The sequence below is a fragment of the Orbicella faveolata genome, unplaced genomic scaffold (genome assembly GCF_042242905.1).
Source record: "Orbicella faveolata isolate gen_17 unplaced genomic scaffold, um_ofav_v1 contig_14, whole genome shotgun sequence".
Classification (NCBI taxonomy): Eukaryota; Metazoa; Cnidaria; class Anthozoa; order Scleractinia; family Merulinidae; genus Orbicella; species Orbicella faveolata.
In genome coordinates this window covers 2,580,889-2,604,175 of record NW_028301541.1, presented here as the reverse complement: position 1 = coordinate 2,604,175, position 23,287 = coordinate 2,580,889, and the positions used below count along the sequence as shown (strand labels likewise).

Below are 23,287 nucleotides of genomic sequence, written 5' to 3'. Positions count from 1 at the left end.
GATGAATAAATGAGAGGAGCTTGGAAACTAAATAGAAATCCAACATGGCGAACCGCACGGTTTCCGATGCAAAAACGGTAAAGGGAACAAATCCTCAGTATTTGGTGGAGAAAATCACTCGTGCACGTATTTATGAGAATAAATACTGGAAGGAGCAATGTTTTGCGCTTTCAGGTAAGTCACGTTGTTTTTAACAATGAATAATTTGACACAGAAATCGGTCTTAGTTTTTGAGGCACAGTGTCCAAGTCATGTACTCCTTCACGCATCAGCTTTTCAGCAAACGGACGTAGAAAGCTTAAGTCGTTGACTTCACTCGGAGATTCAGTAATCAAGCAGAATAATTCTTCATCAAAGATCGGAACGTTGACTGGTTTAATTAATGCTTGATGGGAGACAACCGGATACTATGATCGGATCATAAGTGTTGTATTGTAGAGTAAAATTCTTGTGTTTTGACAATCCAGCGGAGCTGTTGGTGGACAAAGCAATGGAGTTAGATCATGTTGGTGGTACATATGGTGGAAACATCAAACCGACGCCTTTCTTATGCCTGGTGTTAAAAATGCTGCAAATTCAGCCAGAGAAGGAAATAGTTGTGGAGTTCATCAAAAATGAGGATTACAAGTATGTTCAAAGCTAAAATATGTATACACAGTAGAACTTCACTATCTTGAACTCAGTTATATGGAACTCCCTGCTATCTCAAACTCAACTTATTTTCACTTGAGTATACTTTTTAGTCGTTTATTCTCAGATATCTTGAACTCCTGTTATCTCAAATTTTCAGGGGGTTGAGATAACAGTATCCAACTGTACAAGAAGGCTGGGTCATAAAGAATGAGAGTTGTATAAAACTGAAGCTCTCGCTCATGTTTGAATGCACACTGGCTATTTTGCACTGGTGTTCACTGTTGAATTAGAAGCTGATCAAGTTTTCCTGAGATTTGGCTTTGTCACTTCTGGGAGTCACACAATATGACTGTGGGGTGACATAATTAAGAAAATTCATATCCATTTCTCATCCGGGATGAGAGTATGATAAGAATTGTTTTAATAATGCCCAAAATATAATTGGCACTTGTTTTCATTGATTCAGGATGGTGATTAAAAAAAAAAAGAATTGTTTTTTTCCTTGACAGAATTACTAATCATGTTCCCTCAAGCACCTTCCTTGAAGGACCTCCATGTTGTAAACTGGAATAACCCCCCAAAATAATTTAGAAATTAGTGGCATATCTGTTGTTTTCTTCCTCATTCATTCTATGTTACACAGTGGAGTAGTTTTCAGTTTATTGGTGTGAAAAACCAACCCAAAGTAATTACACTGGTCAATCACAAACTGATCGATATTCCAGTGAACCAATCAAAACTCAAAGGAAATAATTTGTAGGTGGCTAATGTAAAGAATTGGGAAAATGTGTAAGAGCAAGTGACAATAAATAGTCACTGGTTTTGGTTTACTTCTTATTGGATGACAACGTGGTGGTGTAGCGCGAGCAAAACCATAGCAAATGCAAGTTCCTTTTGACACGTAAGTGAAAATTGCTCTAACCAATCAGAGTAGTCAAGGTGACACAATGTATGTGAGACTCAAGTACCACAGTTACTAGTATGCAGCTCCCATAGAACAGTAGAAAAGCAACTTAGACTATTCTTCTTGATTCTTGTCCATATCCTTACTTGTACACCTATTTCACTTCAAGTGATCTTGTCAAGTGAGTTTGTCTTCTTTCCGCCTCTGTACAGATGTTCATCACGATGTACAGGACTGGTGTAACTCTTGACAAAGAGTTTGCTGTTATCCTCAGAACTTCCCTTCTACTTTTTGTCTTTGGTGTCAAAATTTGTTAACTCTTTGTTGTTTTAGAGGCTCAAAGTTCTATTTTCTACTGCCAATGTAGGTATGTACGAGCACTGGGAGCCATGTACATGAGGCTTGTAGGGACGTCAATGGATTGTTATAATTACCTGGAGCCACTTTACAATGATTACAGAAAAATCAGAAGGAAAAATAAGATGGGAAGTAAGTTTTCCAATATCAGTATCTTATCATAGAAAAGTGTTGTGCTGTCCTACGGTACACTTTATTTGAGGTTTCTGCAAGCCCAATAACCTGAGGCTTGTGAAAATAACTGTAGATAATATTTGAGATAGTAATGTTTGGGGCTTAGTAGCCTTGCTTAAGTAAAATCTTTTGTAGGCCAAAGTGGCCCACACAGCCAGCTCAGCCTTTTGTAATTTCTGTAGAATGAGTTACTGTGATCCATACAATTTATATTTTTGTGAAAGTTAGGCTGCCAAATATGAAGGGAAAAGAACTTCTGCATAACAACAAGCTGTTTTCTTCTGCACAATGTTTCAAGAAGGCAATTCACTGAAACTAATTTGTCACTTTACTGCAAAATTGGGACAGTTAAAGGTACCAATCACTATTACAAGAGACCTCAAATTAATGTGTTGTTCCAGAAAATGTCTATACCTCCCCCATGGAAGGGATTTTTTCTAAGACCCCTACTCCTGTGGAAATTCTAATTAATCTTCGTACATTTTTAAAAATTTTTTGGGCTTACATAAGTCCCCCACCCCTAGGAAATTCCAGTCCCTTCTATGGGGGGCAGGGGAGTGTGGATATTTTCTGGAACTGTACAATCTACTTGAGGTTCAAAAAAAATTTGAAGCCACTGAGTGCTGATTATTTTTACTAACACATGACAAGTGTGGTTTCACTAAATGAGGTTATATTGTTTATTTTAAAAGAAATGGAGCTTTCTCACATGGATGAGTTCATTGATGAGCTGCTTAGAGAAGACAGAGCCTGTGATGTCATTCTGCCTCGCATTCAGGTGAGAGGGGATCACGGTTACTAATCTTATGAATGTAACTATAATCCAAGACGAAAAACTTGAATCCTCCAGTGTTTTTGTAGGGGGTGCGTTAGCCTCATGGTTAGCGCCTTGTCCTCCGGATTGAGTGGTCTGAATTTGAGCCCTGGCTGGGAACATCCTGTTGTGATCGTGGAAAGACTCTATACATCTACTCTCACAGTGCCTCTCTTCACCCAGGTGTATAAATAGGCACCAGTGAATTTAATGCTGGGGTTAACCCTGTGATGGACTAGCATCCCATCCAGGGGGGGGGATAGAAATACTCCTACCAGTAGTTGCTCCAGGTGAAAGTATGTGCCGGCATGGTGGACTTTACCTTACCTTACCCCTCGACTGTTGTGTCAGCAAATGATTGTTTTCTTTACCTCTTCCTCCCCACCCTCGAATGCATTGTTGTTTTCCATTCTTTCAACTGTGACAATATGTCCAGGGGTTTCATCAAGGGCCGGGCACCGGGCAGATTGACCAGCTGTAAGGACAACTTTACCTGGCTGGTTTGACCATCTACGGAAAAGTTTTTCTTACAAAGAGGCTCAGTTTTATTAGTTTTGCCCACCTGTGAAAACCAGTTGACCTCCTGCTGAAAACATAATGAAACTGTTGTACAGTACCGCTCAAAAGTAAGTTACCACCTTCTCGTGAGACGAGTATCTCGTCTCGTGAGATGAGACTCTTGTCTCGAGAGATGAGACTTTCGTCTCGCAAGAGCTTTAAAAAACTGTAAGTACGGCTGCCTGAACTTCTCGCGAGATTTTAATAGCCTATTGTACAGCAAACAATGCAGCAACAATGCTGCAAAACTTTGTGTGATCTGACGAAGCTTCGCTTGCGAGTGCCAGCACCGGATTTCTGATGTTTACCACGTTCATGAAAGATGCAACTCCAGAAATTTTTAACTCGCGTGGTTTGAGAATGGTATCTGTGAATATATACGATGCAAATTTTTCAGTTTTCAATTGAAAACATATCGTTCATGACTTCCACGGTGTCCAGACCTGTACACTGAAATTGCTTGTTGACATTGTTTTGGGGAAGGAGGTCTTGGCAAGTTGAATAATGGCTTCTCACTGGACACTACAGTTGAACCCCTATTAGGTAGCCATCCTCGGAGAATTGGTAGGAGTTTGTTTACCTTGAATATTTTCACCATCAGGTTAATTTCTTAGTGGACATTGAGTCACTTCAAGACAATCATGATAAATGTGTTTGAATGTTTTTACCACTTGTCACTGTGAATTCTCTTCAGACTCTGATCTGCCATTGACTTTTCCAAAACAAAGTTAATCTGTGTGCATTAGATTTTGGGTGGCCTTTTAATAGAGGTAAAGACAATAGAAAAACTCTCATCGGGACGACCAAAAAGTGGCCACGGCAGCTTAATAGAGATGGCTAGTTAATTGGGATTTTATTTACAGTATTTTACTGACAATAATTTTGGGACTTTGATAACTGGCCATTTAACTAGAGGCTGCTGCTTAATAGAGATTCAACTGTATTTTGTTAAGTGTCCCAATGATGTTTGTCTTACTTTGTGACTTCAGCTGTGAAAATGGTCGCAGTAAGTCAATGTCTTATGCTGAATTATTTATTTGAAAAGAGAGTAAGGAGAAATTCAGAATGTAAGAGGATTCAAGAAAAGAGGGAAGACATTTTTTCAATTCACTGCATTCAACTTCAGGTGCCCAGGGTATTTACATGTAGTTGCCACTCTCACCTTCTTGATCAACCTCATCCTTCAAGTATTCGTTCCTTACTGCACAAGCTTGACAAAATGAATGACTCTCTAGAGTTCTAGACTAACAAATTATTGGTTCCTTTTTCAGAAGAGAAATGTGCTTGAGAGTTCCAATCAACTTGAACCAAGGGTAAGAATTAATAATATGACCTCTTTGGTGTTCCATTTTCTTCTTTTAAAGGTTAATTTGCTTATTGCAAAAGTTTTGTTTTTTCATATGAATGTTTTTTTTTTTTAATTTGATATTCTGTACTTCAATTTACCATGGCTCCAATTAGGACACTAGGATTTCTTTTCGCTCATTTTACAAGTATAATTATCTTAGTTAATTTAGTTTATTTTGTACTTTGGCAACAAGTTCGTATTCGGTTGTTGTTCAGTCTCTGTGATTTTCTTTTGATTTACAGAGAAGCCTTCTTGATGATGATTTGGAGGACATGGACTCAGAGTCAGAGGAGGAAGAAGAGAGGCAGGTATGTCAAGAATCTACTTCAAACAACATCAAAGAATCACAATTCTGGTGAATGACAGTCGAACCTCCACTAACGGCCACCCCTTTACGATGGCCATTTTTTTTTGTCCCGGCGGACGGTTCATACATCCTCTCTTATTTTAACCTCTCAACAACGGCCCTCTCTCCATAACGTCAACGGCAACTTAAGGTCATTCCAGTCCACTGAAATAGAACCTGCTCTGAGATTTTTGTGAAACTTTGCCTTTTGATTGTTTATATTATAGGAACTTAAATTTTAAAATAAAAATGACGGGTCCCCATGTTCGTTTAGGAGCAGCAGCACCTTGTTTATACCCAATAAATCCTTATAATGGCACCATGATTGTAGTCACGATTGCGTGCTAAATTCACGTTTCCGACAATTGTTTTTTGTTCTACACTGAGAATTGGTCCATATTTATTTTACACAGAGAAATTTATTACTCAATTCAAAACAACAGAAAATAACATAATGGCTACTGTTGCCTAGCAACAGTAGCCACAAAAATGAGAGGTCACCATACTCGTTTGCGAGAAAATGACGATTTACCTCTATGGCGAGGTCCAACCTTAAAGAAAAAAACCGCCATTTTTTAATGCGCGCGCGCTAATCACGCGTGAAATTATGCGCAGTAGGGATGCGCATTGCAATACTGGGGAATGACCTCAAGGACGTCAGCGCTAATTGTATCTACGCATTCTTAAGGCTGGTTTTCATTAGCGACGGAGTCGGAGTCGGAGACGTAAGAGCGCTTATGACCTACTGAAAATCGAAAATCGGAGTCATAAGCGGAGTCGTAAGCTCGACGGAATCGGAGTCGGAAGAATCAGAACGTTTCCATTTCTTCCGATTCCGTTTACGACTCCGTCGCTTATGATCTAGTGAAAACTAGATTGTCGGAGTCGGAAGCAGAAGCGGAAGAACCAACCAATCACAAGGCCCAGAATGGAGCATTGTAATTGGTTTATTCTGCCGCTTCTGCTTCCGACTCCGACAATCTAGTTTTCACTAGATCGTAAGCGACGGAGTCGTAAGCGGAATGGGTCTTCTGCTTCCGACTCGGTCGGTTTGATTTTCACCAGGTCGTATCACTCTACGCTTTTGATTATGTCTCCGATTACGACTCCGTCGCTAGTGAAAACCAGCCTTTACTGCGCACGCAAATTCACACGCCACATCATGCATCGATGCGCGCTCTAAGCTATAAAATGCACAATGATAGGGCAGATGGCCATTGCTATGGCTTTGCCTGGATTTAACGATCTTGGTAGTTTAGTGACCCCAATTTCTCTTTTGATGGATCAATTTCTCTTTTGATTTTCTACGTTTAGCGAAAAAATGAAGAAATCTATATATCGATTAGAAGTTTGAACTTTTTGCAAATCCGTTCTTTTTAGCTCTTCGTTTATCTGTGCGGCGGTTTCAAATGCCTCTTGAAGGGTTTAGTTTTGTGAAAACGTTGGTAACATTTGGAATTATTCACGCAACAGACACACTGCTACAAAATATGCCTCCGTTGACTCACCTTCGAAATTTTTAACTTTAGACACCTGAAGACCATGCTGAATTACGTGCGTCAATTTTTCAAAATCAGGGTAGTTTTCCACACGCTTTATCTCTGAAACGAAGTGGGTGACCCCCATTTTTTTTTTTTCATTTCTGACACAAGTAACTCATTATCTGACTGCATTAAAAATTTTAAAAAAATCCATCGACTGGAAAATTTTCGCGCGATCGTCCTTAAGCATGTCACAACTGCCAAAATTACCTCTCGACAATGGCCACTTAATCAATGACTGACGAACGGTGCACAATTACAAAACCACAGTTTTTTATTGTAATAGGTGACGAAATTTGATCCATACCACGCATCGCTCGTCTCTGTTTCTGTATGTTTCTGTTTTATTGATATATATTTTGATTGCGTTACGTATTTACATACAGTATGCTACAGTAAGCATATTTTAAGCGGGGGGAATGCAGTTATGAAAGAACATGTACAATATTGCTGTTTCACACAAGTTTTTCAAGCTTCTCATCGGTTGTATTATATTCATGGCATTTGACACAAGAGCTTAGCTATTTTTTTTTTCCCTTTTCCTGTTTAGTCTCCTCGTCGCCGAAGCAGAAGTCGGAGTCCTTCGCCAAGACGTTCGCATCGTGATTACGACAGAACACGAAAGCGAAGCCGATCTCCAGGCCATCATAGGTAGATATAGCTTTGGTTTGAATTGTTTGTGAGTGCTGTGTGATCCATTTAATGTGAGCAGATTGCAGGTCCAGTTTGGATTTGTTGAAGTTTTGTTTTGCCTGAAAGAGCTGTTCACAATCACAATGCTTTACTTTTAATTTGGTAGGCCGAGATAATTTTATGCCAAAGCTATCTTGAATGCTAGCAAATCACTGAATGTAACAAGGTTGACCAGGATTAGACTCGTGTCTTCTGTCTTACTTTCATCCTTATTTCGTCCCTTCCTCCCTCCCTCCCTCCCTCCCCCCCTCCCTCATTCCTATCATTGTTCGTTCGTTCTTCCCGACTGTAAAGTGTTGAAGAGTATTACCGTAGATGTTCGTTCGTTCATTCTTTACTTCGTTCCTTCGTTTTTTCGTCGCTTTGCTGCTTCGTTCTACATCTACATCTACGTTATGGGGGTCTTGCAAAGGGAGGCATGTTCCCATCACTGCAAGACATTATGTAAAAATAAATAAAAAGCAGGGTGGGTGTGGGGGGTAAAAAACCTTAAAAACATATGATAAAATATGTACACAATTTAAAAAGATTACTAAGAAAATTTAATTAAGATTAAAAAATTACTTCGTTACTTCGTTGCTTCCCGTTGCTAATTTGCTTCGTTGCTTCGTATCTTCGTCCCTTCGTTCCTTCATTCCTTCGTTTTTTCGTCCCTTCTCCTTTCGTTGCTTCGTTCCCTCGTTCCTTCGTTCCTTCTTTCTTTTGTCTTCCCTTTCTTCCCACCTCTTTTTCCTCTCTTCTTTCCTTTCTATCACTCACCCACCATCCTTTCCTTCCGGCCTACCTGACTTATCTTTACCTATCATCTGGTTTAAATTTCTGAGAAGCCCGCTACTCCCCTGTTTTTTTGTGATACGAACGCAAAGTTCCTTTATAATTAAACTCTTTGTTTATTTCTCTCAGACGAAGCCGTTCTCGATCTCCTCGTCGTCGGCGACGCAGGTAAGCTGTTTGCGTGTATTTGTATCTACAGTCTGTAGTTGGTGTCTAGATTTATCTTTGAGGTACTCAAAGAAGCTCAGTCACGGCATTTTGAGTTAGTTTGGCCACGTATAAAATCACCTTTGAATAGAAGAAACTAGTAGTTTACTAATATAGATCAACAGCAAAGAGATAATAATAAACCATCAAGATTAAACCGTAAAAAACTTAGCGGTGTGCGTGTTTTGTGGCTGAGTCTCTCTCCATGAAAAGTGTGATGGTATAAATTAATTGAGACTATCTTTTTGTGTTTGTCGTCTAGTGCCTCCCCTCATAGAAGACGCGGGCACAGGAGCCGAAGTCGTTCGCCTCATCGTCGCCATTCGAGGTCGCGCTCTCGTTCACGATCGCCCCATCGTCGGCGTCACCGATCCAAATCGAAGTCCCGATCAAAGTCGCCGGAGAAATCGTCGAAGAAGTCGAAGAAATCCGAAAAATCTGACAAGAAGAAGGAGAAGGAAAGTGAGAGCACAGGGATGAGTAAAGAAGAACTGGAGATCAAAGAAGCAAACGAACTCAGAGCTAAGCTCGGACTCAAGCCGCTTAAGCCTTGATGACATACCTTGTCGGTTTGAGACTAAAATACGGAAACGTTTCCTCAGGAAAAGATCACTAAGCTGATCTATGATGCTACAATAAGGCACTGTAGAAATAAACCAATCAGAAATCGTTTCCAGGCTCCGCAGCCTCCGCAGTGTATGTGGTTTTTGATGATTTACTTTTTGTCGTCAATAATTTTTGTTTTCATTGAGTAACAGCGGGAGTATTGAAAGAGTTATAAAAGATTGCATTGTCTTTTTATTTTCTTTTGCTCGAGCAGAGCCTGTTTTTCCTCACATTGCTCTCGTTTTTGTGTGTGTGTGCACTCGCCTTTTAGCGCTTTTTTCTCGACCGCCTGTCGAGAAGAGGTTCTCGCAGTCTAGCTCTAGGCAGTCCTTCGCTTTCACAAGTTTCATTTGTCAGTGCAAAATTAAACAACACAGTTCTTTCAATCTTCTAGTTTATTTTATGTTGTAGTTATGACTTGTAATTCACGGTGGTCCAAAGAGAATTCAAAACGCTGGTTGTGTGGTGCAAGATACGGGCGATAAGCATAAGCCATAAATGATTCAATGATGGTAGATTCCGAGAAGATTCCGTTAAATGAAACAGGCAAACGCAAGGGTTGGACACCGCACAGCAGTTTTCGTCGTGAGAAAGTTGCGAGAAACGTACTTTCTACAACAACAACAACAACAACAAAAACTTCATTGTACTCAACATAGAAATTAGAGTTAGATGAACAAAAATCAGTCGAGATAAAAAGAGTACATGGCTGCCCGAAATAACCTTAATGGGCTAATAAGACTGGGCAGCCATCCTTAGTGATTAAAAGTGATTAAATTAAAGTCAAATAAGAGGAAATAAGAAAAAGACACACAAAACACAAAAAAGACTAATTATACATACAGATAATTTCTAAAGAAACTGTTGGGCTGCTTCGGTGGGAAATTGCAACACTTGACAAATTGAGCGCCGTAGCGAGTACAGTAAAAACCCGCATATAAGAACCTAGAATTTTCGAGGTCAAGGCTGAACAGCTTCTGATATTTTAGGGTAGTTTTTCACAGTTCAGGCTGATCAGGTTCTTAATAGGTTCTTATTTTTCAGAAGTTGTCGTAGTGTAACCATTGGCAGAAATATAGAACTTCTAACAACAAACAAAACTGCTTGCCATATATTTCTATATTTTATTTTGAAAGATTTAGATTTTAAACTGTCTATATTGCACTGTAGGGTTAAGGGTTAGGGTGAAAATCGAAAAAAAAAATGTATATCAAAGAAAAAATATACACATTAACTCTTTGTCAGAAGTTTCTCACACAATAAAAATCCAGAATTTAGACCATCAAAATGTATAAGAACCTAGTTTTCTTTACCAGGCTGACCAGGTTCCTCTATTTCTGGGTATTTAAATGCCAAATTTCAGCCTGTAGGTTCTTAAATCACTAGGTTCTTATATGCGGGTTTTTTTTTAATGTGAAAATGACGTTTCGAGTGGACAAGTGGTCTGAGCACCTCATACCCTACCAATCTGGCAGATAAATGAACCGAAAAAGTAAACTTTTATTCGTTCCTGTAATATCTGCAATAATGTTTGGGATGAACGTCTCCCCAGTTAATGCGTGACACTCGAATGGATATAAAAATTCAAAAGAAAATAAAAACTGAAAACTGATAGGATGGAAAAATGTCAAAGTGTCATTTTGAGATAAATCATAAACGTTTCGGGCATAGCTCTTCTTCAGGGTGAAAACCCTTTATTTCGTAGGTAGAAAGGCAGAAGGATGAGAGACCCAGGGTGCTGTGCCGACCGCTGTTGGGGTCACGGCATCAAACACCAGTTCGGAGAGGAGTTGACTCTCAGTGGAATCCGGAAGTTTGGGCACGAATGACGTCAGCCGGCTGCTGTGACGTAAGGATGCAAACAAAATGGCGGATGTTGACGAGTACAGTTCTGTGCCGAGATTCAATGAAATACGGTAATACAATGAACAGCTATTGATAATTGCTTCGTTTGGTCCGGGAGACCAATGCCTTCAAATGGTGGACAGTATGGTTGTAGAGAATGGTGTTCAGCGACTGTTTGTGATAGGAAGCCAAGACCGTCTGTATAATGACCTTGACAGCCCCGCGTTTTTAGGAGATGAAAATCCAAACATTTTCTTTCATCGCGTCGACTCCGATCAAATTATTTACCAACCACGAAGAAAGAGAGCTAAACTCATAGGAAAGTATCTTATGGGCGATGCGCTTGGTGAAGGGTCCTACGGGAAAGTCAAGGAAATGCTTGATAGTGAAAATCTTCGACGCTGTGCGGTGAAAATTATGAAGCGGCGAAAATTGCGGCGAATTCCAAACGGAGAGCTAAATGTTCAAAGGTGAGAGCTTGTTATAATTAATTTATTATGAAGTATTTCGAAGAGTAAGCTTAACTGGTGCGAAATGTTTTCTAAAACTTATCGTCTTCACTACAAAGTGTAACGTTAATATTTGACAGGTAGGCCGCAATGATTTTCGCAAATTAAACATTCCTTTGATTTGACGTTCACAGAGAAATTCAGCTTCTCAAACGACTGCGGCATCCTAATGTTATTAAACTGTACGATGTTATATACGACGAACAAAAGCAGAAGATGTATCCTTTTATGCGAAAACAAAGTTATACCGTCCCTGATGTTGGATAGCTTTCTATCTCTTTTGGCTTTTACAGGAAAAAGCCGGCTAAGTGTTGTCGTATTGTGTAGTATTTTGTGAATGGCATATTACTTTGTTGTAGTTACGATAACAGTATGAATTAATATTTGAAGGATCAAGTTGGAATGTTTTGTTTAAACGATGTATTTGATTGTTTTGAATCGAAGTGTTAGCTAGCATATCATCTTCATTGAACACGGGAAAACGGATATCTTTATCTACGTAACTACAATGTAACGCGAAATTTTATTGCTAAATATTGATCTTTCACTAGTGGCGTGTGAAAATGAGTTATTTTTTGTATGCAAATTCCAGATTATTATTGTCAGACATACAAGAATGAGATTTGCTCATCATGACTAAGTGAATTATATTTGTTTAACAGGTGTCTTGTCATGTCTTGTCTTGTCTCGTGACACTGTAGAGAAGTGAAATATGAGAAAGATGTTGATCAGTTATCAGTGTGCACCTGTGATTTTTTACAAGACAGTTGTAGAATACCTCGCAAGTCTAGCAAGGACCTAACCTGAAATCTTTGAGAACCAGACAAGTTGAAACAAGGGAATAATGACAACAATATTATTGGTGTCATTCAATAAGATTAGAATAAGTTGCCAGTTATTGTAACATTTAGTCTCAATTTAGTCTCGGTCTACTTGTACCTCTGTGCTACATGTACATGTACAGGAGTCTTGTGCAAGCTTGTTAAGCCATAAGCACAGCTGTAGGTTAAAAATGTAATAAACAGCCTGTACACCGCTAAGATTAACAGCTGGTGTGGTTTTATGAGAGAGGGACATTGCTTTTTATGGGTTTTTCTACATGTACCTGTAGCTACAGTTACTAAAGTGTCAGTGAGTGGCTGCTTTTGCTGGGTCTCTGCTTTTGAGAATCGTTACTCTTGGAACTTACATGTTATTTCCTGTCTGGGCTGTTTTGTAAGACTGGCCTTCAGATACCATTACACTTAAACATTTACATTATTTTTTTCATTTTTTAAAAGAAAATAGGTGAACATCTGGAAACATTTATGCACAGCCGTTGTTGGTTTATGTTTTTTAAAAGCTCTGCAGCTACGTACCTGAAAAGTTTTCCTTTCTGAACTGTTTTCGTCTAGGGAGATATCTTTATTTAAAATGATGAAAATTAACATTTTACATTTTCGAGTTTAAAAGAATGTTATTGCATATTAGCTCAAGTCAAACTATAATTATTAATCAGTTCTCTGACAACCAAATTCTGTATAGGCCTTTACAGATTCTGGGAATGTGGTGGCCTCATGGTGAGTGCTCCCATCTCTGTTTCGAGGGTCCCTGGCTTAAGCCCTAGCCAGTACACTGTATTGTGTCCTAATGGGCTAGACACTTTACTCTCACAGTACCTCTCTCCACTCAGGTGTTTAAATGGGTATTGGTGAATTCAATGTTGGGGGTAGCCCTTCGATGGACTAGCATTCCACCCAGGGGGTGTAGAAATACTCCTACTAACATCATGGTACAGAAACCAGGATAAGCCCCAGTCTGATAGGCCAGTTTGCTTGTATACAGACTTTACCTTAACAGATTCTCCTCAAAGGTACATGATCATGGAATATTGTGTTGGAGAGTTGCAAGAGATGTTAGATAGTACTGAACAGCATAAATTCCCAATCTGGCAGGCCCATGGGTAAGTTGTGACTATGTTATAGCAATTATAATAATAGTAGACTGCTGTCAGCCATTTTTTTTTCTCTAAGAGTCACTTAGACAAGTATGTAGCCATCATGAATGCAAAAGAACAGTATGGCCAAGTGGGGTATTTTGAGGGAAAAAACAGACTGCTGCCAGCAGTTTATAATATTAGTTCTTTTTCATTATTTTAGGTAAAAAATGTATTTTCCTTCCACTGCAGTTTTGAATCTTGTCTGCAAAGTTTTGATGATGTTATTTTCTACACTTGGACTATCAAAAGTGGCATAGCAATATTAATTTATACAATTTTGTATAGTTATGGTTATTGACTTTATTTATTAATAAATAACCGCAGCATTATTTTTTGTTATAGGTATTTTCGTCAGTTGCTAAATGGTCTTGGGTACTTACACTGTCAAGGAATTATCCATAAAGATATCTTTTTGGATTGCTGTAAATAATATATTTTGTGCCAGATACTCATTTCAAATGATTATTACTCACTCTGTTAAGTTGCCTGTTTAGTTAAATAAAGATCTCAGCGAGTTACATGTACATGTATACCTTAAGCTTTGTTGGCAGTTCTGTCAAAATGTACCGACAGCAGACAACCCTAGAGGAAAGTCATGTTTGATATTAATTAACCTTAACTAAGGCTACATATCAAACCAGGCAATTTACTTCTTGCCACTGATGGGACATTAAAAATATCAGACTTTGGAGTTGCCGAGGTTAGTATATAGTGGTATAAAGTTAGTATATTGGGCCAAGGAAAATTTATGTTCTTCTGCTCAGTGCATGGTCACTAACAGTTCTTACTCTGCTTGTTTGTTACCTTGTATTACAGCTATTTCAGGAAAGGTTGTCCTAATAATAAACTTAAGAATGTATTTGCCGTAAATCCTCTATTAAGCCCCTGGGGGGCTTGTTTATTTTAAGCACTTTTGAGGGGGGCTTATGAGAGAGGGGGGCTCATTTAATTCCTAGCAAAACGCATTACCAGTAACAAAAAAGGAGGAAGAAACAGACTAGGGTTATGCTTACCTACATTGTACTTCCTGTTTTGGACCAGGACAATGCCTGTCTTATATGGAAAAGAGTTCGAGGTCAATCAGCCCAAGATAAAAAACAAATTCCAGCTTTCAACATGTGAATAAACCATCCCGGATCAGTCGACGTGAAGTGTTACAGTTGGGATGACATTACAAATACAGTCTATTATTGATCAACTTGATTGTGTGGAATAAGGGGGAGGGGGGGGGGGGCTTAATAACTTTCTTCCTTGGAATAAGGGGGAGCACTTTAGAGGGGTGGGGGGGGGGGGTTAACAGAGGATTTACAGTTTGCAGCAAAGCCAAAATGAGTTATGCATAGTGTCAGTAATTTACCAGTGGTTGGTCAAAGTTCTCAGGGGTTTTTAGCCCGATAGAAGGAGAAATAATTAATGGTTTTATCTGTGGCTTCATCTTTCTTTGCCTTGAAATGCTGTGTAATTTGATCAAACAACAGCAACCACTTCTTGCCATAATACATACAACTTAACTTTCAGCATTGCCACATGCACTCTTACACTTTTGAGGCCAATCTTGCTCAAAACAGCTGTACATGAATACACACTTTGTGCTTTGCATTCCCCAGTATACTAGTCAATAGACCTTTTTCACTTAGGCATTTTGTTTTCCCATTTCAGACCATGTGATATCCTGTAGAGAATTGTTCTTTTATCCATATAAAACAGCAGGCTTTTAGTGGTCATCCAAAATGCGCTATAGGGCCTGCTCAAATGAACAATTATAAAGAAACATATGAAAAATAAAACAATTTTCTTTAAAAAGTGGCTGTCCACAGAACGCCTGGACGGTCTAAAAATTATTCATTCATATACACATGACTATTCGACAATACGAAAGCAAGAATTCCCAAGAGTATCATCACATGGTCTGAAATGGGACAACAAATCTCCCAAGCTAAAAAGGTCTTCTATACTTTGCACTCTCACTTTGACTGTACATGTACATGTATCATGCTCTCTGTATTTACAATTGGTTTTTCTCTGCACTCTGCACTCTGCACTGTGCAGCTCTGCTAGTTTCACAGAGCACTCATCCATCAAAAGACCTCCTATGCAGGGGTAAAATCAATTCAAACCATACCTCTCTCCTAAGTGGGATTCTGGTAAGTAATTATGGGTGTTCACCTTGCTTAAATTACATGGAGATCCTCCAGGGATGTTTCTTAAGTGAGCCCACATTTTTCACATTTTTGATGTGAAAATGATGCTATTTCTAGTCAATGAATGTTTCTCAACTACTTTTTGTTGCTGTAGCGGTTGGAACCATTTGCTGTTGACGACACTTGTAGGACAAGCCAGGGTTCTCCTGCTTTCCAACCACCAGAGATTGCAAATGGCTTAGAAACGTTTTCTGGATTTAAAGTTGACATATGGGCTGCTGGAGTCACACTGTAGGTGTTTGGCATGCCATGAATTTTAATTTATGGATTCTGATATATAAAAGAACAAATTAATTATTGTGGAGGCAATTAAATATTATTAAGCTTTGTGTTTTGTGTTGTGGTTTTGAATTTGGCTCGGTTTTTAGTTTAGTAAACAACTTTAATTTGATATTTTCCTTGCAAATGGTTTATGTCAAGTTGATCACAGGCAAGCACTTTTGTGTAGGGCTATGAACATCTCCTGAGCCAGGTTTGTTTTTAATTTGAATTCTCAGTTTGTGTAAACATTTGTAATATTTCCCAGGTTCAACATTACTACGGGAAAATATCCCTTTGAAGGAGAGAATATCTATAAATTGTTTGAGAATATTGGCAGAGGAGAGTTTACAGTCCCTGAAGAAGTGGATGATTCTTTGGCTGACCTTCTAAGAGGTAATAGTGCAGAGAAGAGGCAGTGCAGTTTAGGTTAGATGCAGGGTAACAGGTTCTTCTGGCCTTCAGTACCTACAACAGGAACCTTTTGCTCGAGTGATCGGACATTAATTTCATTTTCCAACAGATCTTAAACTCCTTGGTGGATTATAGTGGACTAAACGTTGACCTATAAAGGAAGGTGCTAAGTCACTCTTGTTTCCAGTTTGTTTGGCAAGAAAGTAAAACTGCATGAAGAGTGAGAGGAAAGTTAAATGGCTATTCTCACTGTGAAAATATCCACAAAACTTGTCTGCAGGCATGGATATCATGCTCCTCTTGCCCCGCATTTTCAAGTTTGAGGTCACAGTTTTTGTTTATATGAGCTGACCCTAGCAGCAGTTGGTAAATAAATGTAACTTATTTGTTTTTCCTTGCTCTCAAATCCCTTTTAAAACTCAGGAAAGCTTTATGGAAAGATAGGAAAATCCGAACCACACTAAGAACCAAATCAGATTACAGGATTTGTTTCCATGCCCTAATGAAAAAAAAACATTGTTTTTGTGTTTTCTTAGGTATGCTTAATGCAAATCCAGAAGATAGACTAACAATACAGCAGATAAGAAAACACAGGTATGACCTAAGATAGAAATGATAGGAATAGAGGTCAACTGTATGAATTCTTTCTGCAGAGTATCACACCCTGATAAGAAAATGGAACTGTACACTGTACAAGTTGTTGTGTTGCACTCAGGCCAACCTTTTTCACACTGCTGAAATGTGTTCTGATTTCCTGAGCAACTAGAAGTATTGCTACACCCCCTGGATGGAAATGTTAGTCCATTACAAGTTCCCTGTCCCCCACCCCTACAACATCTTTTACTGAGTGAAGTGTTGTACTGCAGGAGTTAAGTGTTTTTCCCAAAGACACAATCATCTCAGTCAGGAATCAAACCCAATCCTTCGTAGGAAGAAACATGGTGGCTGTACATTTTGCAAACCTAACACAGCCCATTAGGCACATTGAAGGAAAGCTATACTAACTGAATTGGCTATATGCTAAATTTGGAGATTTTGGAACTTTTCTATACGTTTTTGAGTTATTTTTTTGTAAAAAAAATACCTCTTAGTCGGCGCGTCGGGTATGTTATGGACGGGTCAATGGGTGAGTGAGTGAGTGAGTGAGTGAGTGAGAGATGTATGTATGTCACACCAATCAGATTGGATCTACTATGAACAGCCAATCAGATTTCTTGTTATAAAGGTAAATGGTACGTGAGAAACACAAGGTATGTATAAACGCAAGGACTTTGGTAATTGAAAAATAAAGAGTGACGTGTTTGTTGCCGGTTTGTGATTTTTAGCCCGGTTTGGAGGGGAGTGTGACAGTTACATATGTACATTGGGTTGTTTTAGAGTGCATAATTTTCAGTGTAATGGTGGCTAGTTATGAACGAGATGAGTCTTGAGTTTTGAAGCAGTTCATGAGTTAGGCAAATGGCACGAGATATTTTTTTTTTAATTACAAAGGGTAACTTGATACTTTTGTTTTTCACAAGGAGTTAATTCAATTAGAGGTCACGAATAGTCGGTTCTAGTTCTTAGGACATGTTTTAGAGGAGACGAGACTATTTAGATTTGAAGCAGTTCTAATGTTTACAATAGTAAGTGCAGGTAACGATTGTTTTGTTCTTATTGCATGCAAATATAACGAGATATTTTAATTTTTTTAGTTACAATGGGTAATTTGACACTCTTGTTTTTCACAAGGTAGTAAATTCAATTAGAGCTGACGAATCGTCGCGACTTGTTCCCACGAGATGTTTGCTATTTTTAGTTACAAATGGTAACTCGACACTTTTGTTTTTCATATGGGAGTAAATTCAATTAGAGCTTACAAGTTATCGGCTATTGTTCCCAGGATATTAAACAAAAAAGAAGCTTTCCTTTCTAGAGTGTTTTTACGTCTCTGCAGTAGCAGTTTAATATTTTTATTTGATGGGCATTTTATGACATTCTTTTCAGTCCGATATTTTTAAAGGTAAAAAGTATGAAAACTGTTCAAATGTTCTTTGAAGACTGTGTGGCACCAAGTTAAAGTGCAATTTAATTAAATCAGACTTTCAACGTGTCAGAGAGGTTTTTTTCTCTTTTAAATTTTCGGTGAAGTAGTGTTGTTGCGTTGTGTTGTGAAAAAAGGGTAAACTTACTACTCGTATAAAATGCGAAAAGTTCTCTTAACTTGAGTATTTTTGAGTAAACATTCCTCTTGGGGGCTGGAAGGGCTCCCGAGGGGGTACTCCCAGAAAAATTGGTTGGGGGTGTGCGGCCCGCTTCCCAAAACCCTTACCCTATTTATGACCAAAATCTGCGATATTCCTTACCCTATTTATGACCTGACCCTCAAATCAAAACCCTGTTTCAGACCTGCGTTATAATTAGCTCCCTAGTTCAAACCAATGTTAAATTACCGTAAACATATAAATTTGTGAAGGGCTTTTGTTGATTTTCTTTTCGATAATGATGAAAAAGTGGCCTCTTCTTAAAGCATACCCATATCAAGGCTAGAGTGCAAAAACCGTACCCTATTTATGACCAAAATGGCGAAAATCAGCTAAAATCGATACCCTATCTATGACCAAAACGGTTGAAAAACCATACTCTTCGGGACCGCACAGACCTATATAGCCCATATAAGGGAGTTCCCCCCCCCGGGGGGAAGGGCTACGTGATCGGTGAGTGAGGGAGTTATGCATGTGCGCGTGTCAGACCAATCACAGTGTGGGTTGTATCAAAGAACGAATCAAATTGCCGTTAGAAAATAAGATGGTATCGACATTAATCTGGAGACGTGTCAGATTACTGTAGTTTGTTCAGTCAAACATTTTATGGCTTAGGGTCTGTTCGCACTACGCGAAATTTTGTTTGATTTGCCAAAAAATCTGTCAACACGCAGCCATTTCTAGTGCGAACGATATTTTGAACCCACCAAAATTTTTGCAAGCGCAACGAAACTTCAAAGATTCCGTCGACTAGCTTTGGAGGCTGTAAAAATTTTTGTCAGGCGAGAAAATCCTTTGTTCCTTGACATCCATCCGTCATTGGGTCATCAAACATATGGATTACGAAGCGAACGTGACCGTATGACTTCCCGCCATTTTAATTGAGCTAGATGCATCCGCACAGAAGCAACATCGATCCATGGTACTTCAATTATTATGGCTCGCAATGCTACCAAGATCAAGATCAGGGTAATCAAAGTTATTATGATTCCCAAATCGCTATGCAACAGCAGTACTTCTTACAGTTTCCATCGGAGCCAACTCGAGAGGATTCACAATGCATCCACATCCGCTGAACACAGCATTCACATCAGTAACATCCACTGAAGATCAGACGACTGCTGCAGCTACTGGAAGCACAGAAAACACGAAAAAGGGAACAAACAGAAAAAACCCCAAGTATGAAACCTTCCCCTTTAAGACATGTCACGACATCTTGATGGTAAATTGATCAAATTACTAACTGACATCCGTCACTTAAAAAAAAATTTCGCATCTTCATGTGCGAACAGGATTACGAAAACACAAAATTGGTGATTACAAAATTTTCAATTTTTTTGCAAACGCTAAACTCAAATTTTCGTCTTAGTGCGAACAGGGCCTTACTATTTAGTTACCTTACCATTACCGATGTAACATCGTATGTACATCATAAACTCCCAGTTTCTTTCTTGCTGTACATCGCAACCAAAAAAACTTGTCAAATCAACCAAATCAGTACTGTAAACAGTTCTATGAATGCTCCTATCTCCGAGACTTATAGTTCACAAAAAAATAACTCTTGCACGCCTTGCGTGCCTATGTTTATGAGTGTTGTTAAGGGTTTTGTGCACTGAGAATTAGGGATACACATAAATGTACCAGTTGCCATCCTTTTTCCTACGGACGACTGAAATTGGCTACTTGATCTGCAGTCCAATGTACAGCTGTACTAACCCTGTTAGCCCACTGTATGTATTTTAAGCCTTGAATGAATAATTTATTATGTGGGCTGCCTAGCACATTTCAAAATAAGGAACACCATTGGCTTTTGAAACAACAAAGAACAACAGGTCATGATTTTATGGTTAGTGGCTCTAAAAAAGCAAGAGTGTCTGTAACAGAAAGATGAAGGAAGGGAAGTCTTTGAGGTGGCAGGTTACTGATTATGCCCAGCAGTTAATTCCTCTTTGTGATACAAATTTTCAATTTTTAGATGGGTATTCAAAAACCACCACAAGACGAACTACTGTGTTCCTTTTCCGCCACTTGAAGAAGGTGACATGCTGAGGAGTATGAGCGTTGTACCATATCTAGATGATCTTCATAATCCCTCACTGGACGAGGAGGTACAAGGACACCCCAGTCAGTATGACGAGTCTTACTCAGCTGGTAGGGAAGCAACCTTCTCAAATTCATTCATAATTCATCAAGTTCACACAAAAGACATGACTGTGACAGTGTGTGGATGTCTAATCTTAATTAGAAGAATTCTACTAGTATACTAATGCAAATGCTGCAATCTGATCGACTGAGCTACTCGCACACTATCATCCATTAGAGTACAGTGGCGGTTGGTCGTCTACGAAGTGGTGATGTTTTTCCATTTTCCCAAAGTTCTGGAGTAACATTTAGATGTAAATGGATAATTAAATTCCTGAGAAGACTAAAAGAAGGTCATTAATGGTGTTTTGACTTTAAAAAATTGAAATTATTGAAAAAACGAGTGCGTGTGGATAAACAACTGCAAATTTCCAATGACAATTCAGTCTGTGGGATTTTATTAAAGTGTGAAGTTTAATAATACCTAAAAAAATGATTGGAAACCATAATTTCTGTTAATTTCAGTTATAGAATTCTAACAAAACAATTAGATCATTTCTCTTGATTTCTATGAGGTGATAGTTAATTGATTCGGCCTTTGACCTTATCAACTATCACCTCATAGAAATCTTGAGCTCATAATCTAAATATTAATTAGCATAGATTTTTACAAATTTTATTTGTCTGTTTTCTCCTTAGTTTTAGTTTTGACTAGGAAGATAGATCAAACACTCAAGACCGTGTTTGACCACATTTTCAAACACCTCGAAGTTCATCAAAAATACTCTGATATGTGTCCTATTTTCAACTCTCTTCTTGTTGTTTGGAAATGTGGCAAACATGATCTTTTGTGTTTGACAGTGAGTACAATGTAACCACTCTTATTTCTTAGTCTGTTAAGCAGGAAACTAAAACTAGAGTGAGAGGAGAGAAATGGCTTTTCTCATTGTGAAAATGTCCATGAAACTTGGCGGCACAAATTTATATAGTGCCCCTATCACCCCAATGAATGTAGGTTGAGCCCCTCCTTTGCGTATATATGCACATTTATTCACCAAGTTATGGAGACCTAAGTTGTATCCAGTTTTTTACCCTCCCACCCTTGCTTTGATGACATGTAATTATTTCACACTTTTCAATTCTGTTGTGTGATCTCCTGCCTAGGCTAAAACTTGCCACTTTTTTCTCAGTTCATTTGTACTCACCCAGTCAGGGGCATAGAAACAATATACACCGCTATGAATAAGCATGCCTGTACTAGCCCTTGTCATTCTTACTAGCCCCCAAAAAGTTACATCTCTTGGTACTTCTTTAATATTTTAAGCCAAAGGGTGCATTCCTTTGGGGTGATCTCGATCAGGATCAGTAATCCATGATCACTCAGATCATGGTGCACCAAAGGAAGGAATGAATCCACTCTGGCCACGGATTCATCAACTCCTTTGATGCACCATGATTCAAAAGATCTTGGATCACTGATCCTGATGCAGATTACCCCAAAGGAACACACCCCTAAAATTTCCTGGAGCATGTCCCCAAGAAACTTTACTTACTCTACACTGAAAACCACTAGCTTGACTGCAAAATCCATGAGCCCAGTGAGTTATCAGACATGACTTTCTTTGCACACGGCTTCATACTTTACGCGGTCATATAATAAAATTATTATTATGTGACGTTTGTAGAAATAAAGAGCTATTTTTAACTTGATTTGTGTGGAAAATTGTGAAACTAAGACATTAAAATTAAGATATCTACATTTTGATTATTGTTGCAGATGATTCATTGGATAGTATCAAATCACCCACCACTCCAAGCAAGAGAAGGTCCATCTTAAAGAGACCAAGCTTTGGATCGTGTAAAGCCCAATAAAATTAGCAGCATCAGTTTAACATTAATTTAACATATGGGATATGAACCCGTTCTTATTGTATTGCAATAAACTGCCATTAATTGTACATTTTATTATTCGATTGTGTCATTATGTACGACTTTTAACACAGGTCATTGATAATCATATCTTACATTTTCTTACATATTCACGTGTACATAATATTATACATATTATAAATGATAATTGGGAAGTTAAATAACGTAACACCACAATCCATCACATTTCGTACTTGCGTTGAGACTTAAAGGAGCTACACGATGTCGCTGTTATATCGAGTCTTTTTTTTTTTGATGTTCCAAATCGGCCTTCATACTGAAGGAATCCTTAAAATGATACTTATTATTCAAAAGAGCTCAGTCACGGTATTTTGAGTTATTTTGGCCACATACAAAATTACCTTTAAATGGTAGGAAACCTGAAAATAACAGTTTAATAAGATAGAAAAACACCAAAGACATAATGATAAACCATAAAGGAACAAGGATGGCTAAGGATGGAGAAGATTAACACGGATTACGAACGACGAATTTGAAATATTGAGGCTAAACTTTTCAATATGCGGAAACCGTGACTGAGCTCCTTTAAGATCATTCCTCTGCTTTTGTCTAGTACCAGGGTATGGTTTTTCTTTTCAAGACGATCTCTAATTTTAAGAGAGTTATTGGGAACAAATGCAGTTTTGACTTCAAAAATTTTGTCTTAAATTACTAATAAATGATGTAATTTCTACGTTGATTTTATGGTATTAAAGAAGCGTTCATTTTGTTTCGTTTAGTTTGGTCTTAACACGCCCTCAATCACCTTATATCACGTTTGATCAAAAGTGTTTTTCATGTCTATGATTTTGTAGAATTTAAGATTTGTTGGCATCAAACTTAAGGACAGAAAATAAAAACTGAAAACCTCAT

The 23,287-nt window shown here is 38.4% G+C and overlaps 2 protein-coding genes across 2 annotated transcripts; both read left to right on the top strand.

The window, feature by feature from the left end:
* The first annotated feature begins 3 nt into the window (after positions 1 to 3).
* LOC110040227 (pre-mRNA-splicing factor 38A-like) lies at positions 4 to 9,341 on the top strand. Its single transcript, XM_089287316.1, has 9 exons — positions 4 to 174; positions 468 to 627; positions 1,905 to 2,026; positions 2,761 to 2,846; positions 4,712 to 4,753; positions 5,031 to 5,096; positions 7,226 to 7,326; positions 8,272 to 8,310; positions 8,612 to 9,341. The coding sequence occupies exons 1-9, from the start codon at positions 45 to 47 to the stop codon at positions 8,901 to 8,903; spliced, it is 1,038 nt and encodes a 345-aa protein (XP_089143442.1). The 5' UTR covers positions 4 to 44; the 3' UTR covers positions 8,904 to 9,341.
* Positions 9,342 to 10,786: 1,445 nt separating this feature from the next.
* LOC110048583 (serine/threonine-protein kinase STK11-like) lies at positions 10,787 to 23,147 on the top strand. The gene is made up of 10 exons (XM_089287313.1): positions 10,787 to 11,270; positions 11,444 to 11,527; positions 13,162 to 13,251; positions 13,630 to 13,696; positions 13,922 to 13,987; positions 15,583 to 15,719; positions 16,015 to 16,142; positions 16,697 to 16,754; positions 20,379 to 20,554; positions 22,263 to 23,147. The coding sequence occupies exons 1-10, from the start codon at positions 10,933 to 10,935 to the stop codon at positions 22,355 to 22,357; spliced, it is 1,239 nt and encodes a 412-aa protein (XP_089143439.1). The 5' UTR covers positions 10,787 to 10,932; the 3' UTR covers positions 22,358 to 23,147.
* The last annotated feature ends 140 nt before the right edge of the window (positions 23,148 to 23,287 follow it).